This window comes from Pipistrellus hanaki (genome assembly GCF_964339955.1).
Source record: "Pipistrellus hanaki genome assembly, chromosome: 18".
NCBI classification, from domain to species: Eukaryota; Metazoa; Chordata; class Mammalia; order Chiroptera; family Vespertilionidae; genus Pipistrellus; species Pipistrellus hanaki.
The window spans coordinates 13,727,384-13,747,945 of NC_140520.1; the positions used below are offsets into that span (position 1 = coordinate 13,727,384).

Here is a 20,562-nt window from a genome sequence, read left to right on the forward strand (position 1 = left end):
ACTACCCTCCAAGAGGAAATAAAATTAGAATTTTCAGGTGGCCTTGAATTAAATATGGAAACAAATGAAGTTATTATTATATTCCTGTTTAGGTACAGGTACTTGAATTTGACACCAGGAAATCTGTTGAAACTTCTGCCCCATCCTACTTCCTTTTTGAGTATGTTTTTCCAATAATTTGCATTTCCGTTTAAAGTGTTTCATTCATGCAGCCCCTTAACCATTAGTGTTAAAACATTGACACTTTTCATCTGAACTTCTAATGGTTTACTTTGGGAAGTCAAAACTCTGAACTGTATGCAAACGTTGGGGTCCATGTATGTGTTTTTCTGGAGAGGTTAGAAAGTCATTGTGCTATGAGTAAACCAGTTTATGAATTTTAATTAAGAACAGAGATACCACAAGCAGAATATTTATACACTTATTTATAATGACATTATGGTCTAAGTATTTACAACATATAGGAAACCAGAGGATACATTTATACAAAGCCAGCCTGCAAAGTATTCAAATGTGCAAAAATTACAGTTCAGTATCTCAAACTACTGAGTCAGCAGACTAGCTCCTTCACTTTCACACATCAATATTTGATACAAAAAAGTTCTTTTGGTAAAACCTGTAATGCCAAGAAAAAGGACAAGTTGCAATTTCAGTCACTAAGTCCACCATCCTATTGGGAGCAGTCAAGTCTCTCTATTTTAGCTGCAACAGTTCTGAGAGAGACAGACCACTGTGTTTCATTTCTGTGAGGAATTCTGGCCAGCTTTTGATCAAGTAGTTTTCTGACCCAGTTGAAGACAAGAGCTTAGAAGAGCAATAAAAACAGCAATGGCTATCTGAGACAAGTGTGCCTGGAGGTGCCAGCTTTGGATCATTCCCCAAAAAAGACACAATAAAAAAAATAACTTCTTTTTTTTTTTTTTTTACCCAGGATCCAGCTCTACCTGACAATTTTAAACTAGTAAAACTGCACTTGCCAAAACAGAAAGAACCCAAAAATGGGATAGGGGAGGGGAATTTGTGGATTTAGTACTGAAAGGAAAAGATGGTCTTAAAATCATTTCCCTACTAATAAATAGTAAGGCTTGGTTTGTAACAAGTTATTATCAAAATTGACCAAACAGCTGTAAAATACAAATAAAACTGTCTACATCAGAAGAGGGGTAATTCATTTGGAAAGGCCAGACCAGGTCAAATGTGTACAGGAATGACCCCAATGGGATGCTGTGTTGCACAGCACATTTCACTGAGTGTTAAATAAAAAAGCTTCTGAGACGAATTTGTGATCCCATGTAAATTTTAACAGATGCTATGCCACTGAAGAAAAGAGGGTCTTTTAAAAAGAATGAAACTCTTTTAAGGAGACACTGCACCTCTAACTTCTGCAAAGGTCCACGATGGTTCCCAGTACAGGCCAAAGTCTTGTTAAATCAAATGCATGCATTATTGCTAAAGAAGAGTCACCGAGGGTCAAAAAGTCTGTTTGCGCTGTTTCCTACGGGGCCATCCAGAACGGCATCTGTTGTTTAGCTCGCGGCTGTGATGAAGGGTACTGATATCCCAAACTCCAGCCCTGTGGAAAACTACTTGCATTTTTATGACCTCCATGTTCCTCCTCTTCGTCAGATGAGTCTGCAGCATAAGCCACCAAGCCAAATCCCTTCTCTGTAGTTTTCATCTTCTTGACTGGATAATCTAGAATAGAGAAAAACAACCCAAACCCCATTCCCCGCCAAGAAAAAAGATAACACCATAAATTCGTTAATTAAAAAAAAAAAAAGATGTTAATTTTAAGTTAGTTGGACGCCATTTTGAAGTCACAGGGTCAGTGGTCACCCAAATGCGTTGAAGGTCACACGAAAAACAGCATCAGCATCAGCAAATGTGAATCCACCAGAACCATGTAAGAAAACAGAGAAAGAAAAAAGAAACACACACACACAAAAAAAAAGAAAGAAAAAAAAAAAGAAAAAAGGAAAGTTAGCAAGTACTTCTTTTGAGGCTGATACTTCACCTTTTAAAGAGTTTAAAGAAAAAAAAATTAATTTTCTTCTGTTCATTTTTATTATGAAAGGAACAAAAATGTTCCCATGTACTTATACAGGATTTAAGAGTTCTGGGATACTAAGAAGCAATATTCTTTTGTAATAGCCATAGGCTGACCATTCCCAACCAACAGAGCTATGAGAGGGGACATGGCTCAGTTCACAATACAAAAATATGGGTCTTTAATTCTGTTTCAGATTATCTTCAAGTATTTAGATAACAAGGCAACAAAATTTTGAAATGACCTACCAATCATTAGTATTTCCTAGGGTTTTAATGTCACTGATGTTATGTATAAAATATAAGTCGACTGACTCTTTTCTAGACACACGTCGGTTGAAAATTAAATGCTGTGTAACTATATGCTGTCCATATGAATAAAAAGAAAAGTGTTTTCATTAGATTATAGAGGTTGGATTAAACACCTAAATGTATCGCACCTGAATGAACATCAGGTTAGAAAATGTATAGCTTAGCACCAGTCTTAGCCACTCCCTTAGGCCCCCCCGTTATACCTTACTCACCATGGCTCCCTGTTAAGGTCCCAGACCCATTCCTTTCATCAGACTCTGTTTTTATTCCAGTCACCGGAAAGGCTGGTGGAGGCATCAACTGCCTGTTAAAACAGAAACACTCTTTCAGACCAATTCAATCAATTTTAAATTCTCCTGTAGATAAGAAGGGGGATTAACAGGACAGTCTGCGGATAACCTTTCAAGTTCATATTTGCCATTATTTCAAGCTATTTTCAAGTTATAAGATTATGAGGCATTGTCTACATAGCCAGGCCAAAAACAGAAAGAACTGTCATGGGAAGTGAGCTCCCTCTTAGGAAGGCTAACGATGACATAGGTAGAATCCAAGCACTAGAGGGCAGGCTTGACTGCCATTCAAGTATCTCCATCCATGATACTCTATGATTCAAAGTAGCAAAATGGCTTGATTGTGTACTACTGCCTACCCTTTAAAAAAAAAAATGGCCAAGATACAATGAAGGTAAAGGAAGACGACTGAATAAGAAAGCATGGAATTATTCAAAGCTAAGTATAGCGGCCTCTAAAACTGAAGAAGTTATATCATTGTATTTTCCATTATTGCATCAACTACAACAGGAACTTGTTTGCCCAAGTGATTTCATTTCAGTATTAGAATATGGAAACTTGTAGCAATGATCATCATTTACACTAATGGTACAAATGACATATGAATATACTAGTAGCCCTGTGCACGAATTCGTGCACCAGTAGCTCTCTGTGGGACCTGGCTGCTCGGAGCCCACTGCCCAGAGGCTCTCTGTGGCCCAGAGGCCCACCTGTGGTAATGAAGCAAGCATTCTGCCAGGCCGCTCATGCTGCCCGCTCTCAGTGCCCCCCCAACTCTCCCCCTCGCCAGGACTGGGGACTCTAATGGGGCTGAGAGGACTGGGTGCTGCCATCTTGTGGCTATGGGCACTGCCATATTTTGTGACAGATGGTTAATTTGCATATTACACTTTTATTAGATAGGATAATTACATTCCAATTAACTTACCTGTCCCTCTCTCGCTCTTTGCCTGAGGAACTTGCCGCCTTCGATCCTGCACCTTCAATCTCATTCTGACTGGAGAAGCCTGTACCTAAATTAGTCATATGAATGGGTCCATGCTATGAGCAGAAAAATACAGTAGCATTAGCAAATCTACAACTGCTGTATTGACTTTAGCTCCTTAATGTAACTGTCAGTGCCTCATCTTTCTGGCAAATTGCAGTAACCTGCACTACATAGCTCCTTGGGATTTGGAGCATAACCATAGTCAAAGTAGAGATTATTTTTCTGTTGGGATGGTCAGGGATGTGGTGATTCATTATGTTATATCTATCTGTTTTCAACTACTCATAACTTTAATGGTTTGTACAAACCTAGTTATAAGCTATAAAAATACTTCAAAATTTGTTTCAAAAGAATGCTTCAAGGATTCCAGCAAAAATCAAAGGCGCTTTTCCTGATAAAACAAAATTGCACCAAACTACATATTTTGATATTTAATAATCTTAAAAAACAAACAAACAAAAAAACTCCTTAGTGAATGATTGTGTTTATGTGTATGCAGATACACTGCATTTCTGACACTTTGGGGGAGGGGGCATTGGAGGAAAAAAAACACCACTTTTTTTAAGGAAAGAAAGGACATCAAAAACTGAAAGCCAAGGTTTTAAATATAAACCATATTTGGCAGAATGAGCTTTCAGTGAGATGGGTAGGGAAGTAAGAAGTATTAGAGGCTTGCCAGTGTATGAATAAGAGAAGTCCAGAATTTCACAGAATTCCTTTGATGCTAGTCAGAGACTTCTCTAGGTGGAAGGCTTTGTATGCCCAAGGACAAAACCCATTCAGGAGGAATCAACTCTTGCTTTAAATTAATCCCCCAAGGATAAAAATCTAATCTAAGTAGATTCCAGAAAATGGAAATCTTAGTATTGGGAGGACGGTTGATATACATGTGAATTTATCTTTACTTAAAGGGAGAATACAGAATAAGATTAGGAAAGTAAGACAGGATATTTTATTTAACCTGGTATCCAAGAAGTCCAGATTCTCGTTCATCGGGGAGCTCCTCCGTGAACCTCCTCTTCTGTGCCTGGGTTTGAGTTGGGAGTGGGGCCTGGGGCTGGGGCTGGGGCGGGGGTGGGGGTGGGGGGCCGGCAGGCAAGGCAGGTTTGACAGGAGTAGCAGGAATAAAAGGCCCATTTATCGGACTCTGGGACAAAAACAAACCAAGTGGGGGGAAAAGTGTGAGAATCCCCAACTAATGAAGAAGTAAACAATGATTATAATATACTTTAATGATCAGTAGGTAGCACATGAATCACTTTCTAGTACTTAATCCTCTCTCATCTAGTTTCCTTAATGCATAATTTTTAAAAATATGTTTTTATTGATTTTAGAGAGAGGAAGGAAGAGGAACAGAAACACCAATCTGCTGCCTCCTACACGCCCCATCCTGGGGATCACGCCCATAATCTGGACATGTGCCCTGACTGGAAATAGATCTGGTGGGGGCATGTGGGAGGCAGCTGATTGGTGTAGACCCGTTTTAGTTCCTGGGTCTATTAGGAGCAAACGTGACCTTTAACAAACAAAAACTCCAGCCACTTATCTAGTTCAGAAGTTATCAAGCAACAACACTCTGTTACTGCCCTAGCTGGTTTTGCTCAGTGGATAGAGTGTCATCGGACTGTGGACTGAAGGGTCTCAGGTTCCATTCCAGTCAAGGGCACATGCTCAGATTGTGGCAGGCGTGGCTCAGTGGTTGAGCATCAACCAATTAAACAGGAGGTCATGGTTCGATTCCCAGTCAGGGCACATACTGGGGTTGCAGGCTTGATCCCCAGCAGATCAATGATCCTCTCTCATTATTGATGTCTGTGTCTCTCTCTCCTCTCTCTCCCCCAACCTCCCTCCCTCTCTAAATCAATAAAATTACATATATATATATATATATATATATATATATATATATATATATTTTTTTTTTTAAATCAATCTTTATTGTTCATATTATCACAAAGGTTCCTCTTTTCTTCCCCCCTCCACCAGGTTCCCACCCCATCCTCCGCCCCCTCCCCACCCCCCATTGTCCTCATCCATAGGTGCACAGTTTATGTTCAGTCTCTTCCTCCCTCCCTTTCCCCCCGAGAACAGTCAGTCCACTCCCCTCCCATATCGCCGACTCTACTACAATGAACCGCTATTATTGTTCATCAGGTTTTTTCAATCTCCTTTTTTTGTTGTTGTTGTTGTTGTTTTAATAAACTTTTAGACTTCTAAGAATAAATTTTAAAATCTAATAATTTTAAACCTTGTTTTTATAAAATATATAATATATAAAAAATTATATATATTTTAAAAAGGAAACACTCAATGAGAATCACTGATTGGCTGCCTCCTGCATGCTCCCTACTGGGGATTGAGCCCGCAATGGGGGCATGTGCCCTCCACCAGAATCGATCCTGGGACCCTTCAGGCTGCAGGCTGACACTCTATCTACCGAACCAAACCAACTAGGGCAGATTTCTTTCTCTTTCTTTCTTTCTTTCTTTTTTTTCTTTTCTTTTTTTTTTTTTTTAAGTGAGAGAGGATAGGAAAGGAAGAGAAACATTGATGTGAGAGAGAAACATAGATAGCTGCCTCTGGTACCTACTCTGGCCTGAAATCAAACTGGCAACCTTTTGGTACCAGGACACGCTCCAACCAATTGAGCCACACTGGCCAGGGCTACTCCCATTCTATATAGAAAGAAAACCTAAGCCTGGATAGGCTGTATTTATCCTCACATCACACAACTCAAACACGGAAAAGCATATCTATGTCTAAACCCCAACTGTTAATCCCTCTGCTATACTGCTTTCTCGTTACAACAGAAGGTGGTTCAAAGCTGGAGAAGTATACAGCTCTCTCTGCCTAAATGTAAAATAATTATGACAGAGAACACAACAGAAGTCCTTTGTTGTCTCATACTGTACTACCCTCTTCAGTGCTAACAGCCCACAGGGAAGGAGGCTGGGCAATGGTTCGAGGCAGCAGTTTACTCTGGCATGGGTACACTATGAGGAGCCCACAGAGAAGGGCCCGCCATAAATCCATTACCATGCTCTTTCATCAGTCTCTCCCCTGCCTCTAAGAATGACTGTATATAATGTATATAGATGAGCTAACTGCCTACTTCTTTCCTAAAATTCCAGTTTCTTACAGTTCGAGAAATAAATACCAGCACTTATAATCCTTACGTTCAGCAAGTTCCCTTTAATCTTGGCCTAGGAACACCCGTATATGATATAGTTCTAAGATGGCAATTCCATTCCAATCATCTAGAAATGCAGTACAGGCCAGCCCCTTTCTCCTTGAGCACTTTTAAACTATATAGAGCGAGGTGCAGGCACATGATGGCCCACAGTATGGCACCCTATGATTCTGGCCTGCTACCTATTTTTGTCAATCAAGTGTGACTGGCATACGGATACGCGTGTGTTTGGTATTGTCTGCAGCTGCTTTTTGCAAAAACAGCAGAGCTGCAGTAATTGTGACAGAGACCATGTGGCTTACAAAGCCTAAAATATTTAACATCAGGTACTTTGTAGAAAGTTCACTGACACCTGCTCTAAACAACTATAAGGTGGCAAGGCTCATGAAACTGACTTCAAGATGGGCAGACACATGTACGCATAATTCCAAAGTACTCAGGTAGTTTGTTGGTGGTAAGAGAAGATACAACTGGCTGGGTAGCTTAGTTGGTTAGAGTGCCATCCCAGTACACCAAGGCTGCAGTTTCTATGCCCAGTTGGGCTTAGAATTAACCAACCAATAGCCTTGGCCAGTGTGGCTCAGGTTAGAGCATCGGCCCTCACACCAAAGGGTCTCGGGCTCGATCCCCAATCAAGGGCACGTACCTGGGTTGCAGGTTTGATTTCCAGCCCCAGTAGGAGTGAATGCAGGAGGCAACCAGGCACAGGGTTCAGGAGGCAACCCATCAATGTGTCACTTCCACACCAATGTTTCTCTCTTTCTCTCTTCCTCCCTTTCTCTTTACCTCCCTCCCTCCCATTTTAGTCTCTGTAAAAACCAATGGAAAATACATCCTCAGGTAAAGATTAATAATAGCTACACAAAAAAAGCCTTTTCATTTAAAAATTTTTAAATTAAAAAAAGAACCAATGAGTGCATAAGTGGAACAACAAAATTGACATTTCTCTCTAAATTAACCCTTTGCACTCCGAACCATTCTGGATATTGGCTACCAGCTACTCTCGACGCTACTTTGCGGCAGAAACGTGCATTTACAGACCCTCGTATTTAGTATAATTTTGGAACCAAGTAACGTATTATAATGATATTGGACTTATATGAATTGGGTGACATCGAGGAATGTATATTTGCAAAAAAAACAATATTTTATTGTTTATAATTTTGTACAGTATGATAAGTTTTGAAACACCCCCCAATATGCATTGCAGGCTGATTAGTGCATGTTTGACAGTAATAAGTGGTTTGACGCCTGTCTCAAAAAGTTGCGTTGAAATAACTCAATTCCCCGTAATCACTAATAAACTCCAATGTCCCCTGAGAGGGGACATCCGAGTGATATGCTAGAATTCCGATGTCCCCTGAGAGGGGACAGCGGAGTGCAAAAGGTTAATCTTTAAAAATTTTAAAAATAGCCGAAACCAGTTTGGCACAGTGGATAGAACATCGGCCTGCGGACTGAAAGGTCCCAGGTTTGTTTCCAGTCAAGGCCATGAACCTTGGTTGCAGGCACATCCCCAGTAGGAGGTGTGCAAGAGGCAGCTGATCGATGTTTCTCTCTTATTAATGTTTCTAACTCTCTCCCTTTTTCTCTGTAAAAAATCAATAAAAAATATATTTTTTTTTAATTTTAAAAATAGAAAAAACAGTATCTCTTATTACATACAATTTCTGAATAAAATCACCACCTTTCCACCCCAATTTTTCCAAATTCAATGTTTCATGTTCTGGCATCTTACCTGTCCAGTGCTAGCTGGAGGCTGCACTTGTGTTATCGGGTATTGTGTAGGCACAGGTGGAACTCCAGTAGGTAATGGTGGCAAGACTCCAGGTGCCAATGAAACAGCTGGTGGCACTATGCTTGGAACGCCATAGGGAGGCTGAATTGGCTGCTGAGGAGGGGGAACAACAGGGTAACCAGACTGATAGCCATTGGATGGATAATATGGTGGTTGAGGAGGGACACTACTTATAGCAGAGGGTTGTGTATAGCCTGAAGGGGAAGAAAAAAAGTGTTTAATCAGCTGCAGCAGAATGAGACATTTTAGCTGAATATTAAACTTAATCTTCAGGGAAGAAAAATACTGAGGCTCAACCTGCTTTCCAAATTCCCCTAAGTTGAAGGGAACACTAGAGTGCCCTGGCACAATTAGTCTAACCTCAAGTATCACTATTTTATTCATAAACATCACTAGCAAAATATTTTATAAGTACTTTGAGACATACACACCTGGTAAAGGTACAGCAGTATTAATCTGATTCACAAATCTAGAGTATTCGGCATGAACCTGCAAGAGAAGGGAAAATATGTACTGTAGATTCAAAATTCCGTACTGAAATAGCTCCGGAAGGACAAATGATGTCAACTGTGCCCCTGGCTAGGGCAATATGACTTCCTTAAAAAGAATGTTAGTTGCTGAAATGGTGGAATGGTTTGAATAGTGTCATGTGTGTCCTCCCCACCCCCACATATTCATGTCTGCCTGTAACTCAGAATGTGACCTCATTTGGAAACAAGGTATCTGCTTGGAGGTTGTTAAAATGAAGTCAAACTGGATTAGAGCGAGCCCTAAATCCAAAGACTGCTACCCTTAGAAGAGATAAGATTGGAATTATGCTGAGGTAAGGCAAGGAATGCCCAGGACTAGACGATCACAGATAGGAGAGAGGTGTGGGAGGGATTCTCCACAGAGCCTTCAGGAGGAGCCAACCTACCCCCACCTCAATTCTGGACTTCTGGCTCCCTGAACTATGAGAGAATACAATTCTGTTGTTTCACTTTTGTTGTGGTAACTTTGTGTGGCAGCGTAGGAAACTAATACAGGTGGGGAAAATAAGCTAAGACACAGTCTAAAATGGCAGTGGCTGTTCTGAATAAATATGAGCCAGACAAATATAACTCACTGTTTGCAAGAGATTCTCACAGAGCTTCTTGGCAGCAGCAAGGCCTTCTGGTTTGGGATGACTGCAAAAAATTAAGAACCAAGGATTCAAAAGCAAGAAAAATAAAGATTCTGTTTTCACTCTGTATACTGCTTTGTAAACTTAACATAGTCAATGCAGCACAAATCTAAGCTTCTGAAAACCATAAAACTGGGACACAGACTAATGTTATAGGCCCTTTAAACTATAACTAGTATTACCACATTATTTTATTGGTCTTTCTCTGAGTAATAGTACTCCGTGATATAAAGATATTTAAAAATATTGTGATAGGTTGAAGTCAGAGTTATTGTAGGGTCATAACAGCTCGTTTTAGAATCATAGACTTGTATAAAATCCAAGGAGTTGAATACTAAAAAAGATAATTTATCTCCTAATCCAACAATTTTTACTAACTAGAGGCCCAGTGCATGAAATTCATGCATGGGTAGGGCCCCTAGGCCTGGCCAGTGATCAGGGCTGATCTGTGGGGTGACCAACAGGGTAATCGGGAGGCCCCCAATGGCACCCGCCTTGGCTGGCCTGGGGCCTGCAGCCTGGGGGCAGCTACTGTGTTGAGCATCTTCCCCCTGGTGGTCAGAGCATCATAATGACCGGTCATTCCACAGGTTGTTCCACTGTTCAATTGATTTGCATATTAGACTTTTTTTTTTTTCTTTTAATTTTTAGAGCTGTCCTTTATTTTATTTTAATATATTTTATTGATTTTTTACAGAGAGGAAGAGAGAGGGATAGTTAGAAACATCAATGAGTGAGAATCATCGATCAGCTGCCTCTTGCACAACCCCTAGTGGGGATGTGCCCACAACCAAGATACATGCCCTTGACCGGAATCAAACCCAGGACCTTTTAGTCCGAAGGCTGACACTCTATCCACTGAGTCAAACCGGTTTGAAATATTAGGCTTTTATTATATAGGATTATAAGTGACTACTCCTGGTATTTACCTAAGTTCCTTCACGGTACTACTTATTATGCCCATTTTTCTCTTACTCCTTCTGAATCACGGCTATCTGTACTGCTAAGTTATCAAGGATTTAAATGTTCTCAGCTCCATCCATACCTGATGTATATATACATAGGTTCAAAAGCTTCTCGGCCAGATGCTGGCTCAATGCACCCTGAACCCTTGCCTCGGAGAAAGACTTTGGCACCCGTTTCGATCTGAATGTGCTGCAAATAGGAGCAGCCTGGACCTTCCACTTTCTCTTTGACGTTGAAAGTGGGCACGGCATGTTCCAGACCCACGAATAATTTATCTTGAACATAATGCATCTGTAGAGGAACAGAAAGATCAGGTTAAACAGAGAATACAAAATTAAATCCCAACCATGAAAATCATTATAAAAAATATTTTTATTCCCCAGATATGTTTAATCACTTTCAGAATAAGGATCCCCTATAATTTCTATCAAAATGGCATTAAAATAAACTTTAGCAGGTAGCTTAATTTAAATGAGAACTCCAGTCCACATACCTACCTCTCTGCTCAGCAAAACCTATCTAAGAGGTGAAAACTCCAATTCAATACTGAATAAGCATTCCCAGTTCTTCTCAACTGATATATTAGAAATTATACCAAAGACAGTTTCCTGTAAAGCTGGCGTAGAATGTTGGGTAGTACAGTCAGCCCTATTATATTCTCCAATAAAGGCTGCTCTCTACAACCCTTTTTTTTTTTTAGGAGGATTGTATCAGCAGAGTCTTGCTTCATCAGACTCAGCCTTCTTAGTCCTCCAGTTGCCATCAGGTTTACAAATATAAATTCAAACCATTAACTTTAAATGTACAATGTGCATACTCTTTGATCTATCAGAACCCCTTTTCTGGAATGTGTCAAAAGGAAGAGCTGTGTGCTCAAATGTTCACTACTATGTCTTGGACACCTAAATTGGTCCACTAACCTGATATCAATAATGGTAACTTTAAGGATTTTACTTCTCTCTTCATACTTTGTGTTATTTGGCATATATCATTTTTATAGAAACGATAAAGCTGTTAATGATCTCGCCAAAAAACATACCCCTGACTGGAAGGGAGGCTTCTGGCTAACAGCCGGAGACAGCTGCGTGATGGGCGCTGGTTGGTGATAGACAGTGACCGTTGCACCATTAAAGGTTGGACTTGTCCCCGTGGCAGCTTTCACCACCCCATTGGTAATAATTTCTTTGATTCGGTTTACAGCTCCTAGGGAAAAGCACAGAGTAAAATACCATACCAAAGAACTGAATGAACTGACTAGTACTCAATGATAAACACAGGCCAATACTTATTTAAGTATTAACCCATTTTATAGGTGACCCAAATGTCTGGCTCCCAGCCTTTCTAAACCCCTATGTATATTCATGCATTCATAAATAGTATTACACACATCCCTGTACTGTGCTTTTCAGAAAAAGTGGTATGAGCCAAAAACATTACTTACTGTCCACTAATTCCCGTGTTTGGCCCTGAACATGAAGATATAATGGACGATCCCTATGAAGAGAAAAATAAAATGATGAGCCCAAACTGGTAATAACCAAAGGAGGAGCTAAATGAGTCACCAAAGCTAATTTATAACATTTAAACCTTCCAAATAAGTGAAAGAAGCTAAACCACACATAGAGATGGCTATTGCTAATTTCTAAGAGCATGGTTTAACAATGGAGAAATGACTAAGCAAATGCTAAAGATGTTGTTTTGCCCTGGTCAGGTGGCTCACTTGATTGGAGTGTTGTCCCATACATCAAAAGGTTGCAAGTTCAATTTCCAATCAGGGCCCATACCTAGGTTGTGAGTTTGATTCCCAGCTGGCACATGTACAGAAGGCAACCAATCAATGTTTTTCTCTCACATGGATGGCGGTCTCTCTCCTTTTCTCTCTCTAAAAAATCAATAAAAACCAATCCTCAGGTAAGGATTAAAAAAATAAAACTGGAGCTGAAACCTATTTGGCTCAGTGGATAGAGCGTCGGCCTGCGGACTGAAGGGTCCCAGGTTCAATTCCGGTCAAAGGCATGTACCTTGGTTGCGGGCACATCCCCAGTGGGGGGTGTGCAGGAGGCAGCTGATCAATGATTCTCTCTCATTGATGTTTCTAACTCTCTATCCCTCTAACTTCCTCTCTGTAAAAAAAAAAATCAATAAAATATATATTTTTTAAAAATTGTTTAGCCCTGGCTGGTTTAGAACAGGGGTCGGGGAACCTTTTTTCTGCCAAGGGCCATTTGGATATTTATAACATCATTCACAGGCCATACAAAATGATCAACTTAAAAATTATCCTGCTAACAGACAGACTGTCAAATTACAGCGGGGAAGGTAGGGAGATATGGGGGAGATAAGAGATCAACCGAAGGACTTGTATGCATGCATATAAGCATAACCAATGGAAGAAAAACTCTGGGGAGGGAGGACATGTATGGGAGTGGGGGGAGGTGGGGACTGGTAAGGTATGTACACATATAATACCTTAATAAAAAAGAAAAAAGAAAAAAAAAGAAAAGAAATAAAGTGAAATGTTAGGGTGGGGGAAAAAAAAAAATTAGCCTGCTATATTTGGCTAAACATTTAATTAACTCACCACTAAGGCCTCAGCAGGGCCAGACCAAATGATTTCACAAGCCTCAGACCAACATTCCCCACCCCCGTGTTAGAACAGCCACCAGTGGACCAAAGGTACTGGGTTGGATTCCCAGGCAAGGGCAAGTACTTGTTTAAGTGTTTGAGAGAGAGAGAGAGAGAGAGAGAGAGAGAGAGAGAGAGGGAGAGAAACATAGCACAATAAGAAAAAGAATAACTGCAACATTTCTTGAATCTATTGAAGATGTCCTGAATTCTGCAATAAAGCATATACACATATACATAGGTGTGTATCTATTAACCAAAGTAGCTACTGCATAAGCTACACATCAAGCACTCACATATACTCCCTAAGAATAAGATATTGAGCTAATGTGAGTCATACACTCGGCCCTTCCCCAAAGTAGAAATTACGCATACACACCCTGGTCCCACTTTGGCCTTCTCCTCAGTGGTCATGAACCTCCCTCGAGTTGACACTGCAGCCCCACTAAGTCGGCTGATCTGAAAAGGAAATTTTCTATTAAAAAGATGATGTGGTAATTGATTGGCTTCAATGACAGGTAGCAAGATAGATTTCCCCCATGCATCCATTCCATCAATAAGGAGGAAATGAGTTCTCCTGGGTATCTGAAAATCGAGTTCCATTGTTTCTTACTCAGACCACCCCGGGAATTCACAGAGCTATTTCTGTTGTTTTTTTACTATCACTCAGAAGTTACACTGCAGTTAAATCAAACCCAACCCCAACTTTGGAGAGAATGACCCAAATACAGTAATAAATATCTGATTCATATCTGTCCTTATTTAGAAGTCTTTATTTTTCTGAAACCACATCCACCCACATTCCCCAAAGCCCAATATCTCCATACCTCGTCTTGAGTTTGTCCTCGAGTCAGCAAGTTCCTACATGTGAGAGGCACATCATTGATCTCTACTTCAGCTACCACCAGGTCGTCCTTGCTTTTACTGCTCGTTAAGCCTTTTCCAGGGGCCTGAAGCTACAAAGAGAAATCAGATTAAAAAGTTTACATGATGAAATAACTCTTCAATGCCCAAATTTAAAAATATACCTTCCCAAGTTGGAAACACTCCTTGGTCATTCTTCATGAGTGAAATCACATGCAAATAAAACCTCACTATTGAGTGTCCATCTATGAACAGAGAGGTCCTGGTCAGGGCACATGCCCAGGTTTCAGGATCGACTCCCAGGAGGGGCATGCAGGAGGCAGCCAATCAATGATTCTCATCATTGATGTTTCTCCCTTCCCCTCTGAAATCAACAAAAATATATTTAAAAAATAAACATTTAAAAACCTCACTAAAATGATAGCAAGTACAATTAATTTCCTTGAAGGCTGCCATCAGATTTCTCTACAATCTTGGCCATGTGTGCATTTTTATGACCACATAATTACAGAAACTCTATGAATTAGAAGGGTCAAGTCATAATGCTTTGCAGCTCAATTAACTAACCATGTATATAAATACAGGGTAGAGTGCAACATACAATTCACAAAAAGTAACACCTGTATAATGGGAAGTAGCCTTACATGTTAAGTGTTAACACTATGGCCACAACGTATCAAATTCAACTAAATGAATCTTTCAATATCAAAACCCTTAAGTTGGCCCTGGCCGGTGTGGCTCAGTTGGCCAGAGCATCTTCCCGTACACCAAAAGGTGATGGGTTTGATTCCCAGTCGGGGCACACAGCAACACTGTGGGTTCCATCCCTGCTGTGGGCAAGTGTGGGAGGCAACCAATCAATGTTTCTCTCTCTCTCTCCCCCCTCTTCTCTCTAAAATCAACTTTAAAAACAATAACCCTTAAATTGTATCTAATTAACATTCCACCCCATTTCTCTCTCTTAAGGAAGGGTGGGTCAAAAGCCAAATGAGACCCTGAAATCTGGAGACACACTAAATAGACACAGTACACATTCCCTACCTTTGTTTAACCCTCTTCAGCATGCATTATCTCACGGAATCCTAATGACACAATGTTCAGTGACCTCTAGCTCAGCAGCCTACAGACGGAAGGGTCCTGGGTTCGATTCCAGTCAAGGGCATATACCTGAATTTAGGGCTTGACCCTCCAGGAGAGGGCATGCAGAAGGCAGAAGTTCAGTGATTCTCTCTCATCATTGAGTTTCCCTCTCTCTCTCTCTTCCTCTCTGAAATCAATAAAAATATATTTTTAAAAAATTACTTGTTAGAGAAAAAATGAGTCTAAGTGATTAATATCAGTATTAAGAATTTTAATATTCACAGAGCACTCCTTCATCAGCGTTTTTTAAAAATATTTCCTTGTAGACCTTAGAAATAGACAGTTGACTCATACAATCTTTGCAAACCAAATAAACATTCTGTTAATGTTATCTACTGATAAATTAGAAGGCTAACAAAGAACATAATTCTCTTTTTTTCCAGCTTTATTGAGGTATAATTAAAATATAAAAATTGTATATATTTAAGATGCACGACTTGATGTTTTACTCTACGTATACATTGTGAAGTAGTTACCACCAACATGCTAATTAACAAATCCATAACCTCACATTCACTGCATTTTCAAACACAGAACTCATCTCTTCACAAGGATGGCAAATTTAAGCCAAAAGCACTTTTAAAAATTATAATTCCAATGAAATGGGCTGCCTTGGAATACACTGAACTCTACAACTCTTAGGCTTTCAAGAAAAAGCCAAACATCCAATAGTCCAAAGGGACTCTGAAGCAGACGACTGTGCCAACACTTACAGATGTTGGACAAGTTACTTGACATTCATGAGCCTACATTTCCTTACCAATAAACTAGCGACAATAATTCATTTCATTGAATTGTTGTAAGGATTTATTTTAAGTGCAAAGCATACATTCTGGCAATACAAACAGTCGGTATATATTCATTATCCTATAAGAAGATTCTTGCATTCTATAGCTAGTAAGTTCAAGTTTTCCAAGTTCAGATCCATTCTAGCTGTGAGGGAGTTTATAAAATGTTCAAATAATTTCCTCAATTTGTGTAAAGACGACAAAAACACCTATCTATAAATTATGCAGTCATTAAAAAGTTTAATCTAATCCAGCCGAAACTGGTGTGGCTCAGTGGATAGAGCATAGGCCTGCGGACTGAAGGGTCCCAGGTTTGATTCCAGTCAAGGGCATGTACCTTGATTGCGGGCACATCCCCAGTAGGGGGTGTGCAAGAGGCAGCTGGTCGATGATTCTCTCTCCTCAATGTTTCTAACTCTATCTCTCTCCTTTCTAATCTGTAAAAAATCAATAAAATATATATATTTTTAAAAAGTTTAATCTAATCCAATACACCAGGATTTTGGGTACAATCCCTGGTCAAGGCAAACATACAAGAATCAACCAGTGAATGCATAAATAAGTGTAACAAGTAGAGGTTTCTCTCCCCTTCCTCTCTCTAAAATCAATTTTTAAAAAATGAATTTTAAAAAGCTTCATCTATAGATTATTAGAGACCTTTGAAAGTCCACTTGATTTATTTGAACTCCTGTGACTTTTTTTTTTAAATTAGAACCCTGATACTATTTTTTTAAATATATTTTATTGATTTTTTACAGAGAGAAAGAGAGAGGGATAGAGAGTTAGAAACATCGAGAGAGTGTCATCGACCAGCTGCCTCTTGCACACCCCCTACCGGGGATGTGCCCGCAACCAAGGTAAGTGCCCTTGACCGGAATCGAACCCGGGACCTTTCAGTCCGCAGGCCGACGCTACTGAGCCAAACCGGTTTGGGCACTCCTGTGATTTTAGGGAAAATGCACATGACTAGATAAACTTAAGCTGAACTAAGTAAACACAGACAAAACAAGCTAGATTTGGTCCACAAATGTAATCAACCCAACCAGAACTGCCTCGTCAAAACAAATGACAAAACTTCTGATACATTCCAAAACGAAGTGATCTTTAAATGACTGTACCCGTTTTCTCCTTCATTAATACACATGATTGATTACAAAATAACCCTCTTAAATTGCAATTGGCAGAGTTCCCTGCAACTTAACAAATACCTTCTCAGCAGCATTCTGAGTTGGTTTCAGCTTCCCTTTGGCCATGAGCATGGCATTGATCTTGGCAGCCACAGCGGCAGCAGCATCTAAGGCTCCCGAGGGAGCAGCTGTGGTGCCCCCAGGACTTGCCCCGCTGCTGGCCACCTCCCCACCTGGGACCGCCGGCGGGAGGAAGAGAAGCGGGGCTGGGGCTGGAGCTGGCTGGTCCCATTTGCTGCGGCGCCTACAATAAGTAAAAGAAAAATAATAGGCCCTTAATACTGTTTTCCCCTTCGTATGCCTTGGCACCCCCTCTTCCCTCTATCACGTTCCCTTTACACCTTCGAATCTCCGACCGGGGCTTTAAGTCACCATCTTACCCTTACTGCATTATTTTCCCAAATCCTCACTTCTTTCAACCCTTTTCCAGAATCTACTTCCTTTCTCTTCCGTCCTCCGTATCAAGTCTGTCCACAAGCCCCCATGTTCGCCTTCCCCTGGGCCCGCACTTCCCAAGCCCCTGCTTTCCTCTCCCCTCTGGTCCCCGCCGGCCTTTCTCCGGGGCCGCAGGCCTGCTCACCTCCCTGCCCAACAACCCGGCCCCCGCATCGTCCCCTCCCCCGAAGCGCCCCTCCGCCCACCGCGGCTCCCCGGGGTGCCCCGCCGCCCCCGCGCCCCCCGCCGCCGCGGTGCCCTCGCCCGCGGAGCTTTACCCGCCGGCTCCGGGATGTGTCGCGCTCCCCGCGGACATGGCGACCGGCTCTGCTCCACCACCCGCCAAGTATCCCACAACCACCTTCCCGTCACTTCCGCCCCCAACGCCCTTACGCACGGCCTCTTCCGGTCGTGAGGCAAAGAAGTTCCGGTGAAGACGTCTACGCCGATTGGACGCTCGCTGATTTCGAGGCGCCGGGCTTTAGCCGAGGCGGGTGGGGTGTGACCTCCCTGTCGGGCCCTGCCCGGGAGAAAGATGGTTACTAATCCTCTTATTAAAGTGAAATCCGTGCGGGGAGAAATCTATCTTGGTTGTGGGCAGATTGGTAACCTACACGATAATAGGCACGAGTCTGGGAATTAGGCCGATTTCTCCCCAAATTGAACTATATTCTTGTTTTAAAAAATATATGTTTTATTGATTTTTTTTACAGAGAGGAAGGGAGAGGGATAGAGAGCTGGAAACATAGATGAGAGAGAAACATCTATCAGCTGCCTCTTGCACACACACACCCCCCACTGGGGATGTGCCCGCAACCATGCCCTTGACCGGAATCGAACCTTCAGTCCGCAGACCGTCGCTCTATCCACTGAGCCAAACCGGTCAGGACAAGCTATATTCTTATGGAATCCCAGCCTCTGGTGGGGAAGAACTTTCTCGAGACTTTTGCCCACTTCACGCTTCAGTTACCTTATCGAGGAAAAGGAAAATAACTTGTCCTATAGGTCATTTGAAGAATGTATGGTTTTGTGTATTTGTTTGTTTGTTTGTTTCTTTTCTGGTTTAAGAGGAGGACATATATAAACACGGAAAGCTACGGGCCCTGCCTTTCCAGTACAATGTGACAGGGTAGGCCCGCGGACAAATGCATGCAGGGAGGTTGGATAATAAACAGTGGTGAAGAAGAGGAAGCACTCAACTTGAAGGTGCTCAAGTATTTGAAAGAAATGGGAGCTGAACAGCTGGGTCAGGGCGGAGAAGTGATACAGCACAGTAAACTGATCTTCGACCCAGTTCTTAAAGTTGAACTGGCTTGAGTGTGGGGGCCAGATCATGAAAGGCCGATGCCAACTGAAGTCAGAGTTGATTTTAAAAGCCAGAGATTTCCAACATTTGGGCCCACTGGAGCTGCAAGGAGTCTCTAGCTCAAATAAATATACTGCAGCACTATTTTTCAAATAAGTTTGCCTGCTGATAGGATGAATAGAACACCAATTCATTTAAAAAGTCAAATTGATAGTGTCTCCCTTTCAGCATTTAATAAATTTACCCTTCATCCACATGCCACCTATATTGTATGTGAAATATATATTTCTGCATTTGTTTCTGTTGCATTGATCTATTTGCTTTGCTATAATGTCTTTATTATAGTAATTCCATGTGTATGTATATTTTTTAAATGTTTTTTTTTTAATTTTAGAGAGAGAAATAGAGAGGGAGAGATAGAAACATCATCTATAAGAGAGAAATATGGGTGGGCTTTCTCCTGCACACCCCCAACTTGGGATCCAGCACCCTCAACCCAGGCATGTGCCCTGAGCAGGAATCCAACCAGCCAATTCCTGGTGCATGAAATGATACTCAACCAACTGTGCCACTCCTGCTGGGCCCCGGTATATTTTGGGCGAGCAGATTCTCATTCTACACTTTTCTCCATACAGGTGTATTTTTTCCAAGTGAGTTTTATTTATTTTTAAAATAACTATATAAATTTCAAATATACAACATAATTCAATATCTGTGTGCTGTATTGCATGCTCACCACCAAAAGTCTAGTTTCCTTCCATTGCCATATATTTGACCCCTTTACTCAATTTGTCCTGCCCCTACCCCCCCAAATGAATTTTAGATTAAACAACATTGTGTTCCCTTTGCCTTGCCTCCCCAAAACACATTGCTGTTGGAATTCTGATTGTAATTTATGAACCATAAAGTCTTCCTTTTAAAAAATATATATATTTTATTGATTTTTTACAGAGAGGAAAGGAGAGGGATAGAGAGTGAGAAACATCAATGAGAGAGAACCATCGATCAGCTGCCTCCTGCATGCCCCCCTCTGGGGATGTGCTCGCAACCCAGGTACATGCCCTTGACCGGAATCAAACCCGGGACCTTTTCAGTCCACAGGCTGACGCTCTATCCACTGAGCCAAACCGGTTTCGGCAAAGTCTTCCCTTTTTAAAAGGGCACGTTAAGTGTACAATTTAGTGACTTTCTGTGCATTCACAGAGTTTTGTGCCATGACCAGATCGTTTTCATCACCCCTAAAGCCATCCTGTACCCATTAACCGTTACTTCCGTTTTCCTCTCCTGTCAGCCACCATCAACCACTAAACTACTTTGAGTCTCCATGGATTTGCTGATTCTGGGCCACTTTTTAAAATATACATATATTTTTATTGATTTCAGAGAGGAAGGAGAGGGAGAGAGATAGAAACATCAATGTTGAGAGAATCATTGTCACTGCCTCCAGCACGCCTCACACTGGGGA

At 41.2% G+C, this 20,562-nt stretch overlaps 1 protein-coding gene across 2 annotated transcripts; it reads right to left on the reverse strand.

The window, feature by feature from the left end:
* Nucleotides 1–364: 364 nt before the first annotated feature.
* On the reverse strand, nucleotides 365–18,195 carry KHDC4 (KH domain containing 4, pre-mRNA splicing factor). Of its 2 annotated transcripts, none has more exons than XR_014793408.1 (14): nucleotides 18,070–18,195; nucleotides 17,378–17,600; nucleotides 14,205–14,333; nucleotides 13,757–13,836; nucleotides 12,194–12,246; nucleotides 11,792–11,955; nucleotides 10,832–11,043; nucleotides 9,730–9,790; nucleotides 9,056–9,113; nucleotides 8,565–8,818; nucleotides 4,598–4,783; nucleotides 3,577–3,661; nucleotides 2,571–2,662; nucleotides 365–1,695 (listed from the first exon to the last, which is right to left on the reverse strand). XR_014793408.1 is itself a non-coding variant. In XM_084866789.1 (14 exons), exons 1-14 carry the CDS (start codon nucleotides 18,105–18,107, stop codon nucleotides 1,496–1,498), a joined length of 1,863 nt encoding a protein of 620 aa, XP_084722915.1. In that variant the 5' UTR covers nucleotides 18,108–18,195; the 3' UTR covers nucleotides 365–1,495. The 2 variants fall into 2 exon arrangements, 1 of the variants encoding a protein (XP_084722915.1); XM_084866789.1 differs by having other exon boundaries at nucleotides 3,577–3,689.
* Between the last annotated feature and the right edge of the window lie 2,367 nt (nucleotides 18,196–20,562).

Excerpts from the sequence above, each read along its gene's own strand:
- KHDC4 (XM_084866789.1), bottom strand. The coding sequence starts at position 18,107 with ATGTCCGCGGGGAGCGCGACACATCCCGGAGCCGGCGG. Across the intron at positions 13,837-14,204 it reads GAGGACAAACTCAAGACGAG|ATCAGCCGACTTAGTGGGGC; the intron begins GTATGGAGATAT and ends TTTCCTTTTCAG. Across the intron at positions 8,819-9,055 it reads TACTGCTGTACCTTTACCAG|GCTATACACAACCCTCTGCT; the intron begins GTGTGTATGTCT and ends CTTCCCCTTCAG.